The sequence below is a fragment of the Ochotona curzoniae genome, unplaced genomic scaffold (assembly GCF_017591425.1).
Source record: "Ochotona curzoniae isolate NIBS_2020 unplaced genomic scaffold, NIBS_Ocur_1.0 contig_2688, whole genome shotgun sequence".
NCBI classification, from domain to species: domain Eukaryota; kingdom Metazoa; phylum Chordata; class Mammalia; order Lagomorpha; family Ochotonidae; genus Ochotona; species Ochotona curzoniae.
Genome location: NW_024465553.1, coordinates 20392787 through 20406030, shown reverse-complemented (window position 1 = coordinate 20406030; position 13244 = coordinate 20392787). Strand labels below are relative to the sequence as shown.

Here is a 13244-nt window from a genome sequence, read left to right as displayed (position 1 = left end):
AGTCTACTATAAACCAAAAGTGGGCTCTGCTTTGATGAGAGTTTTTGTTCTGTGTTTCCTTTCAAAATGAGTTTGCAAGAGAGCCATCCGCCTTACCAACACACTTAGACCTTCAACGTTGGTATAAAGAATGCATTTACGATACTTTGACAAACTGAGAAATGCAAAGGTACTTGAAAAAGCTCATGTAAAATGGGATTTTAAAAGATAAGTTTATTTTAAAAACAAAGGGTTTTGAAACCCATGCACAATTTTTCATGAAACATTTGCCACATATGTTCCAAAGACTGTGTATCTTCTTGCTGTATGCCTGTGTCTCCCTTTTCATTTGAGGTTATGTTTATCAGTTCTTACTCCCTAAAGCACAGAGCCATTTGTGCCAAGGCTGATGGAGTTACTGGGAAAAGCTAGAAAAGGACAGCTTACTGTTTCTCAGCACTGGTCGTGGCAAAACTATTGTGAACCATTTCCTATTCTTTTGAGTTTGTATCTACTCCATAGTGTGAGTCAACAGAGATGGGAACCCAGAGTGGGTATGAGTCAGCAATGCTCTAGAGGGAATTGTTAAAAAGAAAAAAAGGCCTCTATACTCTCTGGGACCAGTCTGTCCTGGAGGAAAAAAAAGACCTCTGAAAGTTTGTATCTTGTTCTCCCTCACCCCCTTAGACTGTGGTGAGCCATGAGTGACCATTTTAGGTTCTGCACAGAGTAAGCACTGAGATAGGCTAGCTGGTGTGTGAGTTGCCCACACACCATCTCCCCCATGATGCTTCAGTCTGACAACTTACCCTAAGACCCTATGTAAGGTGCCAACTGCAAACCCTCCTGGGAGGAGCTGCACAGTCAGTGCCTGGGACTCATTTCTGCTTGAAGATGGGACCTCTGAGACACACAGTATGGGTGGGGCTCACAGGTCACATAGCAAATGTCTGGAAAGAGGCCTGAGGTATGAAGGAAGCAACAGACAGTCTTGCTCTCAACTCAGCTCTTTCCTGCTGCTTGGGTTGCACTGGAACTTGGGGAGCTCAGTGCCAAGTGAGTGCCTGAGCCATGGAGAAGTGCACCTGGTCTTGTCTAGTTGTCAAGCAGTGGGCATTACAGTGAGACAGGCTTGGGAACCATGTAGGATTACCACCTGAGTTCCAGTGAGAACCAAATTGTTGAGGCTTTGGTCCATGGTCGTGGGGTGCATCAACAACCACTAGGTATCAAGGCCTCTATATGGGACTAAGAGGGTCCAAAGAAGCAGTTAGGTGTATTTGAGAAAGGAGTTACCCATTCAGGCAGTGGGATACCAAAGGAAAAGACAGTGGTACAGGCCATAGTTGTTAGAATAGAAATATTTTATCATTGCTTTGGTTTGCTGGCATAATAATTGTGAAGAGAAGACTGGCTCTGAGTTTATCTCTGTCCCCCTCTCCATCTCAGTCTCCAGCTCGTCTCCACTTTTTCTCGTCTCCATCTATTTCTGTTTCTCAATCCCCATCATCTCCATCTTCACCATCTCCATTATCTCTATCATCTCATTCTCCATCACCATCATCTCCACATCTAATTCTTTATCCTCACCCCATCTTCCTCTCCATCTCCAGATATGTCAGTCACTGCAGCCCAGGAGAGGAAAGGTCATTTGTAGAAGAGACTGGGAGCACTGTATTGACTCCAGATTTTTTTAAGACTCTGCTCTTGAGGACCAGTTAAATCATCATAGAAATTATTTATCTTTAAGTGAATAAGAATACCCCAAAAAGCTTGTTGATGATGGAATTAAAGTTTATTTTGTGCAAAATAAAATTAAAACATTTGCATATTTTTCATAATATTCATCTCTATGAACTTTTGGAAGCCCCTCCTATACATATGGTTTTAATTTTTTGCACCCAATTAGACTTATCATTTTTAAATGATTTATTCCTTTATTTTTAAAAATTTATTCATTTATGTATTTCAAAGGCAGAGTGACAGAGATCTTTCATCTACTGGTTTATTCCCCAAATGATTGCAACAGCTGGGATTGAGCCAGGTTGAAGCCAGGAACCTGAACCATCTGGGTCTCCCAAATGGATGGCAGGGATCCAACTACTTGGGCCGTGTTCAAATTCCTCCCAGATGCATTAGCAGGGAGCTGGACTGAAAGTGCAGAGTGACCAGGACTCGTACCAGCACTCTGATATGGCAAGAAACATGCCAATTGGCATCGTAACCCACTACATTGAAGTACTTGCCCCTAAATTTATCTTTCACTTTCATTTTCCATGAACTTTGAAAAATATCCCTTGTGTTGTTTCATTGAATTTCCACAATGACTCCTTAAAGCATGTGCTAGGATTATTCTAGTCTTGTAAGAAAGGAATCTAGGATTTCAACAACTTTAAAAATTGTCCAAAATTCATGGAGCTAACAGGGGATCAGTAATTCCAAAGCCTGGAGCAATGACTCCAAACTAATCTTTTTTTTTTTTTTTAAGATTTATTTATTTGAAAGACAGAGTTACAGATAGAGAAGGAGAGACAACAGAGATGCAGAGAGAAAGAGAGGGAGAGAGAGAACGAAATCTTCCATCCACTGTGGCTGGGCAAGGCTGAAGCCAGGAACCGAAAGCTTCATTCTGGTCTCCATATGCGTGCAAAGAGCCAAGGACTTGGGCCATCTTCCTCTATTTTCCTAGGCACATTAGGTCACTGGATTGAAACTGGAGCATCTGAGACTTGAACTGGTGCATATGACATGTCTCTTGCAGGCAACAGCTTAATCTGATATAGCACAATGGCAGACTCAGCTTGTGCTCTTGCTTGCTGTGTTACACTGCCTCTGTTCTAAGGTTGTTGACCTCTGTGAAATGGTGGCCGAAGCATCCAATGTGGCTGATCTGTGGAGTGTGATAAGCGCTTTCTGTCTCTTCAGCTTAGCCAAGCAAGCCTGGTTAGCCCCATATCTGTCCCACTTCCAGGAACATCTCTCTGACTGCCCTCTATGGCAGTTGGCACTAAGAAGCAGCCATCCTGCTCAGCTTTTATGCTAGCCTTTTTCTTTCCTTCCTTTCTTTCTTTCTTTCTTTCTTTCTTTCTTTCCTTCCTTCCTTCTTTCTTTCTTTCTTTCTTTCTTTCTTTCTTTCTTCTTCCTTCTTCTTTCCTTCTTCTTTCTTTCTTTCTTTCTTTCTTTCTTTCTTTCTTTCTTTCTTTCTTTCTTTCTTTCTTTCTTTCTTTCTTTCTTCCTTTTATCTGGGTTGCAGCCAACTGTTTTCTTGGCCACTTGCTCAATCAGAAGGAGTGCCTCCCCAGGAAGTCTGCAAGGTCCCCTTGTAGATGACGAGTGGGTGCTGAGGTTGTTCTTTAATGCTTCCTTTTCTGATGGAGAAGGAGCATTTTAGCTTAAAGAAGATGAAGAAACTCATTCTGACAGGAAAAAATGATTTTAGAATTTGCACAAAATCTGCTTCTGTTCTACCCGCCCCACTACAACTTAACACACACCTGAGCTGATTTGTTTGCCAGGGACTTTGGCTTTGCCAACTCTTGCAGGATCTCTGTTCTGGACCTTTACTTGTTGGATTTGTTGAGCGACCCTGTTCCCAAGACAGGCTCCAGCCAAGGTTCTGTGTATGGACTCTCCTCTTTCAGAGGGGTTTTTGGATGACTTTGAATCATGTGGGCATCGAGCCTCAGGAGCTGACTGTGGCCAAGTGGGGCTCAGCAATGTGCATGATGGAACTCCCCGTGCAAATGGGGCTTGGAAAAATGATCCTCGGGGGCCACTTAGCCCCTCCTGTGCAAAAGCGCCAAGTCCACAAAGTAAGAAAAATAACCGATTCACATAGTTGGCTTGGAACTCTAGGTGCTAAAAACCCCATGTGGCTAAACACACAGAAAGGGCCTGCTCAGTGAGTTCCTATAAATCACTCGAAGACGACTTGCTCCAGATCCAAGCGCCACATCTCCAGTCCCGGTGCTTGCCCTTTCCCCTGCAGCAAGCTCTGTTATCTGAAATCTGGCCCTGCTGTCCATCCCTTGGTTTCTGCAGCTCTTTTCTTCCACTAATTTCACAGCCACCCAGCAATTCTGAAAGGCTCAGAAAGCACCCCTTTGGCAGGTGCATATGTGAGCCAGCAGAATTCTGAGCAGAAGTTGCACAATGTCTTGTGCCCCTGGAGTTTCATGTTGGGATGTAGAAGGCCTTTTTGACATGCAGTGTGTTCTTTGGGGTCGTCTTTGAGCATTTCATTCATTTTTGATGAGATGCTCCATTGGTAGGAAGTATTTGAAGAGGTTTCAGGGTTACTGTAGTAAACAGGACCCTAGGGATTCCCTTAAAGTTCTTGGCCCAGAAGAATGGTTCCTTTGGCCATGAAACATAATCCAGTACCTCTCACTTTTCAGGATGGATAACCTTTTAATTGATTTTGTTTCCCTGAGAATATTGAAGGCTTGATGAGCTGAGGGTTCAGTGGAGCATTTCCCAGGATATGTCAAGGGGAGAGATATTCTTTTCTCAGCCCCTATGGGTTCATCCTCACTGTGTGAGACCTATTTTGCAGTGGGCAACCCTATCTCCAAAGCATCAGATTAAAAGAGAATTCTGGGCATGGTACTGCATAATGGAGTACTTGGGCTAAACACTCTTAATGGATCCTGGATCCCTAAGATTCCTTGGTTCTCTCATGAGTTGGCAGCTGGGTGCCAGGGTGGGTGTGGCAAAGGGTTGGGAGATATGGACAGATTCCTGGCTATGGAACATACATCCTGCTGAACTCAAGGCTAAGGGAAAGGGTTTCACGGCAGATTGGGGCATCAACACTCAGCAGGGGCTGCAGTGCTCCTTGGCCTCACTCTAGGGTGGGGGTTGTTAAGGAAACCCTTGGAGAAGGAGGAATACTTTGCATGAAGGTTGATTGCCGGCTCATGGCTAATTCTTTCTACCTGTGGTGTTTGCATGGAATGTTTTTGATGTCTCTGTTGTCTGATGTGGCCCCAGTGCAGAGAACACACACAGAAACAGCCAAGCTGAGAAGCCAAGTCCACTGAAGCCCTGGATCTTACTTTCCTCCTGCTGAGTCCCAGTCACCTTTGTGACTCTCATTCCAGCTTTGGGCCTTACTCCCTCAGGACACTGCCTTGTCAGTTTCCCACTCTGTTTTCTGTACTGTGAGGAGCTTTCTTGCCTGGGGTAGCCAAGCCACTGTTAATGCCCACAGAACCCCCTTGAGGAGGACAGCCTCTTTTGCTGGGGCGATTGCATCATTCATCCGGGCGTCCACCCAGCCCGTTTTATGGCCCATGACTCTCCTCAGTTTTTCTGTGTATGGTGCTCTGAGACATTGGCCTTTTGTCTTGCATTCATTTGTCTTGTGAGCCATTTTATGTCTGAACTTGGCTTGGCTACTGTGTCCATTTTTATGGTCAAACACAAATCTAGATATTGTTGTGAGGTTGGTTGTGGAAATGCTAAACATTTATGATTTGTTGACTTAAAAGTTTTTGAAGAAGTGTTTTAATTAAAATTTTTGATTAACATGTGATACTTGCATGTTTTTATGGAGCACAGTGCAAGATTTCAACACGTACATACAGTGTAAGCTGAGCAAACTTGATATAAATTGTGTTCTGTAATATGGATGGGCCTCCTCTAAACAGTTGAAGGGATTCAGAGTAAAGACAGGGATTTTTCAAAGAAGAAGGAATTCTAACTCTAAATTCTACATGCAATTCCTGCCTGAGTTTCCAGCCTGCTGCCCTCCCCTGTTGATTTTGGACACGAGGCTGTTCCATCACTTTCACTCAAATTTTCAGCCTCCTCACTTGTCCTATATATTTCAGGCTTGATAGTGTCCACAATGACATCAGCTCATTCCGTAAGATGTCTCTGTCTTTCTCTGTGTGGATGTGTTCATGCCTGAAACTGTGGTTAGAGCCACACTCTGTGTACATCATACTTTCTCCTACACATCCACCTGCATGAATAGTTCAGTTTATGAATTGGGTGCTATAGGAGAATGACCACTGTAATTACCACTAAAATAGAACAATTGTAGCAGTATAAGGTAATAAAAGCTATGTGAATGCAGTCTCTATTGCCATGGAATTTGGGATGAGGCAGGGTGGACATATGGACATATGGGATAAAGAACTATGGTTCATGTCCCAAGGGAGATGGCATGAGACTTTATCACCCTACTCAGAACAACTATTTAAAATTCTTAAAGTGTTCATTTCTAGGATTTTTCATTTAATATTTTCAAGCCATAGTTGACCATGGATAATGGATATTGCTGAAAATAAAACTGGCTAAGTGGGAGTCTCTTGTATAAGCATACACACATACACACACACAGAGTGAGGTTTTCAAAAAGCTTGTGGCAGGAACAGGCATTTAGCTTAGCATTTAAGATGCCTGGGTATGACTCCCAGCTCTAACTCCTGACTTCAGCTTCCTGCAAATGCAGACCATGAAACCAGCAGGTAATGGTTCCAGGAATTGGATTCTGACACTCCTGTAGGAGACCTGGATGGTTTTGTTGGCTCCTGACTTTGGAGTCACTCTAGCCCTGGCACAGAACTGACTGTTGGGGGCATCTTGGAGGATGTGAGCCACCAGGTGGGAGTTTTCTTTCTGTTTCTTTGCCTTCATCTGTCTCCTTTTGTGTCAAATATGTAAATGGGCAAATTCATGAAAGATGCACCTTATCTTTTAGTTGTCTTTCTCTGTGAATGCTTCAAAGTAGCCTTGAATGTGTTTTCTATTGGTTCTCTTTGGGTGATACAGACCTTCTCCAACCATTGTTTTTTCTCTCCACTGCTCTCAACTCCTGCCTCCAACATTGTGAAGTTCCCATCTTCTTCCTCCAAAAATTTCACACCTTGGCTGGCCCAGTATAAGCACTGACAGCATTTTTGAGGTGTTTGCATGTTAGGCTACCAGGACCTCAGCTTTCCTCTGTTTTTGTTATTTATTTTCATGGTTTTAAGAGAGAAAGAGAGAGGGAAACAGAGAGAGATAGAGATCTTCCATCTGCTGGTTCAGTCCCAAAATGCCCACCGCAGCAGGAACAAAGCTTGGGCTCACACGAGTGACGTTGTGGGAGGCAGGAACCCAAGCACTTGAGCCTTTCAATGTGTGCATTAGTAGTAAACTGGATTGAGAAATTAAGCCTGGACTTGAACTCAGGCACTCTGATATGGTATGTGGGAATGCAAAGGGGTGTCTGAAATCCTGTGCTCAGTGCCTGAGCCAGACTGCAGCTTTTCTGTTCTTTCCCTCAACAGTTCCTTGACCAGACACCAGAAAGAAAGAGCAGCACAAGGAGTTGAAACTCAAATCTTATCATGTTTATGTTTGTTGGCTGTTTTTGCTTAAGGAAAAAAAAAATGGTAGAGGAAGAAAAAGATGATGAAGGAGGAAAGATTCCCAGGACAGAAGGATAAACTCTGGGCTAAAGCCACAATTGGGGATTAGCTGGGGATTAGTTTTTCCGCATCCTCTTTGCTCTTAATTACCAAGCAGAATGGAGAGACCCAGGCCAGTCACATAGATGGCCATTCATGCTAGCCTGTCTCAGTGTACTGTGTAAGGACCTAGGCCCTGGGGTTCATGTCCATGTGGCTCACCCTTATGCTTCCTCTGCCTTCTGCCACTGCTGTTCCACCCCAGGTCTGCTTTGCCTGGTGTCAGGTGTGGTTGGAAGATCTGGAGACTCTATGTTGTCTAGTGGCGTTTTCTTGCATTTCTTACTGGGGATGCTTTTCTATTGTGTTTTTTTTCTCTGAGACTCCCAGAGCTTTGTGGGTGAAGCTTCAACCACTCATTGCTGCATGGGGATGACCTGGTTCTCTTGGTCTTTCTCAGCACCATCCCAGGGGTAGGTGTGTAAGTGTGTGTGTGGCTCCACATGCTCAAGCCCCAGCCCTGGCAACCCTGGATGTTCCTCTTTCCTGCTGTTGATTGTGACTTTTGAGCGTGTGCAGATGGCATTGGCCCATTCTCCTCTTGGCTTATGTCCTTGGACTTTCCTAGGGTGAGAGTGAGCGCATTGGAATAGTGGGTGTCCACATCTGGAGAGACCCTTGAAATACAGCTGTGCTCTTGTCTCCCGGAAGATGACTTCTTGGCACCTGGGAAAACTGATACATATGACTTTGAAGATTCATCTAGGAAGTGATTGAGCAAGGCAGAAGGTGACGGCAGTTCCAAGGACAAACCTACTTCTGAGTCAGATGAGCTTTTGTCCCTTGAGGTTCACTGATGAGTTTTGCATGAATAATTGATTTAGGAGAGGCACTGCAGGAATCATTGGCTGGTTGATTGATTGAAGGGCTTTGCAAAGGCTATGGGGAGACTGACGGAGAGCTGAGCAGGTCTAGACGTTGCAATTATCTGTTGCTGTGTGGCAATGCACCTCACAGCTTCCTTGCTCCCCTTCCTTTTTAACATGGCTGTGGGGTTGCTGGGAGACTTGGACTTGCTTTACTTGAATTCGTTCCTGAATGCTTCCAGGGAGAGTATCTGTGATTCTGGAATGTTTAAGATGATCTGTACACACACACCTACAGCTGGTGTGGATGTGGGCAGAGCTGCTGCCCTCATACTGTCAGGGGCTCTGCTTCTCAAGGTTACACTCGTTTGTGTTCATGGCTCCCTAGAAAGTGCCACGTGGATGCTCCAGGACTCTGTGGACCCTGGTCTAGTCCCATTGTTACTCATCCATTCCATCGCCAGCCAAAATAAATCAGAATTGACAGTGCAGACCCAGGCTCATGATCTACCATAGTAGTAAAGGGAAATGAAGGCTAGAAGATATTCAGATTTGCAGAGGGGAAGAACAGAGCTGGGCTCCAGTCCTAACTCTGCCCCTTCATAACTGTCTGACACAGGTGGAGTTAGCCGATCTTTCTCTGTGTTCTCTGTTCAGTGAAGATCACAGCAACATTTCTCTTAAAGGCTTCTGATGAGCTTGAAGTCAGTTCATGCAGGTGTTTGTTTCCATGGTAAACGCTCAAAGAGGTGTCATTCACTGTTACTCGCTTCACAGTTCTCTTGTGCTGGGGGAGTTATACATTGGATTTGGGTTTTCTAGTTCTGAAGCAAGAAAGGGAGGCACAGAAGTGACAGGGTGCTGCCACAGGATGTCATCTGCCCAGAGGCAGCTGGGCTGTGCCAAACACCCTAAGTTCTGAACCCAGCAAATTCAGGTAGTCTGTAAAACACAGGACCCAGAAAGAGCTCACTGTGTAAGTAGATGCATTTCTCCTCCATGGATAGTTGATGGTGATGCTGTTTAGGGCTTAGCAAGCTGGCCTTGGCCATCGGGAACCTTGACTAAAATCCTTAGCCTCCTTCTCTCCCAGCTGCATGTACTTGGGGGAAATTTTATGTCTCTTCTAAGTTAAGCTTCCTTGTTTACCTTGGATGGGCAAAGGGACAAGGCCAAGCATAGACTTTAGGTCTCCACTGAGCACATTTGACATATCTGCTTGTGTTGTTGCTAGCGTAAACATAATTTCAAGGGAGACGTTGTTGGAAAACCAACAGTTTGCTTCACAAAGGTTGTGATGAACCATCTCTCATTCTTATGGAGCTTCATAAAAGACAAAGAGAATAAATACTGAATTCTTATGCTTGCATTCAGCCTTCTCTCTTAACTGTGCTAACCTATATTTGTTCACTTAGGGAACTTCATCATTTTTATGGTTTCCATGCTCTCTAGAACTTTCCAGAAGCTAACTGTAAACATTTCAGAACAATCTTCAAGGCCTTCCAGAAACGTATCGCCAAAGCCAAGACCACAGGCGTGTACCTCCTGGACAACCCCAGTCCACATTTCTCTGGGCTTCAGGAGCCCCTGGGGTGTGGAAAGTTGGGTCTACCATGGGTTGTGTGCTGGGGAGGCATCCTCCCAACCCTGTCTCTCTGTGTCTGGCTCGCAGTCTGATTTACGACTTGTAGAGGTCGGCCTGGAGAGATTTAATTTAAAGCCTCTGTCAGAGGTTGTTAGCCGAACGTGGCACCAGTGAGAAGTTTTCCTTTGCTTTGCTCTCCTGTCACCTCTTTCATGGAGTGAAATACGAGGTAGGTTCCCAAATTGGGGGCCGTAGGAGCTATTGAGACACTCTTGTCTAATCCAGTTGATGTTGCCATGGCACCATGCTGGCCAAGGGCTGAAGTGGAAATTCAACATCTTTCAGACAGGTTCCTTCAGGTCCCACTTGCCACTCCATCTCACTCTGTTTTTCCTAAGCATGCTGCTCGGTGCTGATCTGTTGGTGGGTACCGAGAGTGCAGTAGTGGGCAGAATCCCCAACTCTGATGCTTGCTGTTCTTCATAAACTCCTTTTCCTGTAGTTGATGGGAATCTTCCCAGCTGCTTCTGTTTGCACTGTGAAAGCAATAGGTTCCCATTTTCTGAATGGCAACTGTGTTTTAATAGTGCATGTGCTGCACATACTGTCCCCTGGCCCTGAGGTATTTTTGTTTCCACAAAGAAGCATTCCCCTTGCTGCACGACAAGGATTGCTGGCAATGTTTGTCAAGGAGAGGAAGAACAGCTTTTCCATCATCTAACTTCTCCCGGGGACAGGGCGGCATCACTCCGCATCTCTGGGCACACCTACAGATTAAGCATTTACTCTTTTCTTCTGTGAGGGTGTTCCAAAGTGTTTGGGAAAAAATGGAATTGAAAGACAATTTTACGAAGTAACATTGATGGAGTCACATTTTCAGAGACAGAGCAGAACAGGCATGAGGTCCCTTGGGGCTGGACATGCCTGGCACGGAGCACCGTACACTGCCTTAGCATGGCCTTGGTTCAAGGAAATCAGGTGTGGCAGCTCAGCCATGCTCATGTAGTCCCAGGGTCCTGAGTGTGGTCACCTTCCCAGTGGGTCTATTCTCATTCCCACTAGATGGATGTAGCAGGTGGCTATTGGGTCCAGCTGTGGCAGAGCTGGAGCTGGTCCTTCCCTCTGAAGTATCCACAGGAGGCCAGCAGACGTGGTTCTGTCCTGACACATCCAGGCCTCAAGCTGTCTCCAGGGAGGGACCTTCCTGCTCAGCTCGCAGGGCAGCCAGGTCCCTGGCACTGCCTCTCTTGGAGCTGGTAGAGCATGCATCAGTGGGATTCAAGCTGGCAACAGGGAGGAAACTCTGCTCCCAAGGTGGGGTTGGGTGGGACAGGTTGGGGGAACTGCTACCCCAGGGAAGCCCTGGCTGGTTCATAGCTGCAGCATGGCCTGTTGGACAGGGGGGCTGAAAGTCTGGCGGTGGATGAGGGTGGGCACAGGCAGGGCCCTCTCCCCTGTCAGCTGTGGGAGACACAGCTCTCTCTCCCTTTCCCCATCCCTCTCCCTGGTGATTTGTCAGCCAAGCCATCAGTCATGTGGGGTGAAGCCTGCACATAAGGTGCTAGAAAGAGAAGACGGGAGAGGAAACTTACAGGAGTGGGAGTCACTGCCAGGCTGTGTGCTCTTTTGCAGAGAAAGTCCATTCTTGTGACCAGGAAAGGCAGAGCGCCCTGGAAGAGGCCCGGCAGAACCCCCGTGAGGGCATTGTCATCCCCGAGTGTGCCCCTGGGGGCCTCTATAAGCCCGTGCAGTGTCACCAGTCCACTGGCTACTGCTGGTGTGTGCTAGTGGACACGGGGCGCCCACTGCCTGGGACATCAACACGGTAAGCACATGCAGAGCCTGTCCTACAGCCCGGGCCCCAAGCAAGCGGATCAGCGCTTGTCCTGGCACCTGCCTGCTTTGTTGCCTTTGTTGGATGGCAGGGAGGTCAGAAGTGGTGCTGATGAGGGACTGATAGAAAAAACCTGGGCTTAGGATTCTGGTCATGGATTCATTCCTTCCTGGTTAGGAGCCTTGGAAAAGAATTTGAGCTCCCTGAATGCCCGTTTTCTGGTAAGAAATGTCTGCTCTGCCAGCTGATGTTCTCTGCTTCAAAAGAGACCCCAGGTGCAGATCTAAGGTGACACAATTGCTGTGTTTGAGTGATTAAAGTGACATGCCGAACATGTCTCAAGGGGAACATCTCTGCTGAAGTTGTCCGGGGCTGCTGGCCAGTGAGGGGAGGTTTTGCTGCCAGCCCTGGGCACTGCAGGCCCAGTAACTACACAGATCATTGCCAGGCAGCAGCGGCTGAATAGGTCTCAGTTGCCAACCCCTCTCAGTACCATCTCTCTCTTCCCAGATACGTGATGCCCAGTTGTGAGAGCGACGCCAGAGCCAAGAGCGCGGAGGTAGACGACCCCTTCAAGGACAGGGAGCTACCAGGTGGGAGATGTGCTGCCCCTGCACCCCCCTCTGCATGGGAAAGCTGCTCTCCCAGCAGTCTTCCTGGTCTGTGAGATGAAGTGGGGGCTGCTGGGCAGGCAGCACAGGTGTGGGGGACCAGCAGCCATTTCAGGCTGAGATTTGTCCCTGATTTCTCCTATACTCTTGAGCAAATTGATTCTCCTTCTTGGTCTCGCCTCTATCGTTGAAACATAGTCACTGAAGCTAGCACTTTGGCGCAGCCAGGTGACGCTGCTGCTTACAACATCAGCATCTCCCATCAGAACACAGGTTCAAGTGCTGCTACTCCACTTCTGATGCAGCTCCTTGCTAATGAGCGTCAGAAAGCAGTGGAAGATGGCCCAAGTGCTTGGGCTCCTGTACGCCAAATGGGAGACATGAATGGAGCTCCTGGCTTCTGATTTCAGTCTGATCCAATTTGAACCATTGTGGCATCTGGGGAGTGAAACAGTGGATGAGAGATCTCTCTCTGTCTCCACTGAATTAAAATCCTGCCTCTGCAGTTCTCCAGTCCTTTCCCGCCCCTGGCATAATGTTTAGGGGTCTGTGAATCATTTTTTTTCCAGGACTGTGAAGAGAAAACAGCCTGCAGGGAGGAGCTGTCACTATGGATGGGGCTGGGTCTGTTACCTGTCCCTCAGAGGTGCCTGGTTGCACAGGATGGCCGTGGAGGGTGACAGAAGACACACAGAAAGGAGCTCAGGACCTCCAAACGACCACCGTGCTGGGCTGTTACTGGAGACTAGGGATCTGGAATCTCAGAGTTGTTGCTTTTTTTTAAGATTTATTTATTTTTATTTGAGAGACTCTTAAAGAGCGAGGGAGAGAGAGAGAGAGAGAGAGAGAGATTTTTCTATCCACTGATTCACTCCCCAAATGACTGTGATGACCAGAGCTGAGCTGATCTGACTCCAGGAGCTTCTTCCCGTCTCCCACTGGATGCAGGGGCCCAGGGACCTGAGCCAT

General features: G+C 46.7%; 1 protein-coding gene across 1 annotated transcript in view; it reads left to right on the top strand.

The window, feature by feature from the left end:
• The window catches only part of SMOC1 (SPARC related modular calcium binding 1), a 136821-nt gene that overhangs the window by 107443 nt on the left and 16134 nt on the right, over positions 1-13244 (top strand). Inside the window, exons 8-9 of the mRNA XM_040975623.1 lie at positions 11463-11655; positions 12175-12257. Of these exons, the coding sequence (XP_040831557.1) occupies positions 11463-11655; positions 12175-12257 (276 nt within the window). The remainder of the gene's footprint in view (positions 1-11462; positions 11656-12174; positions 12258-13244) is intronic.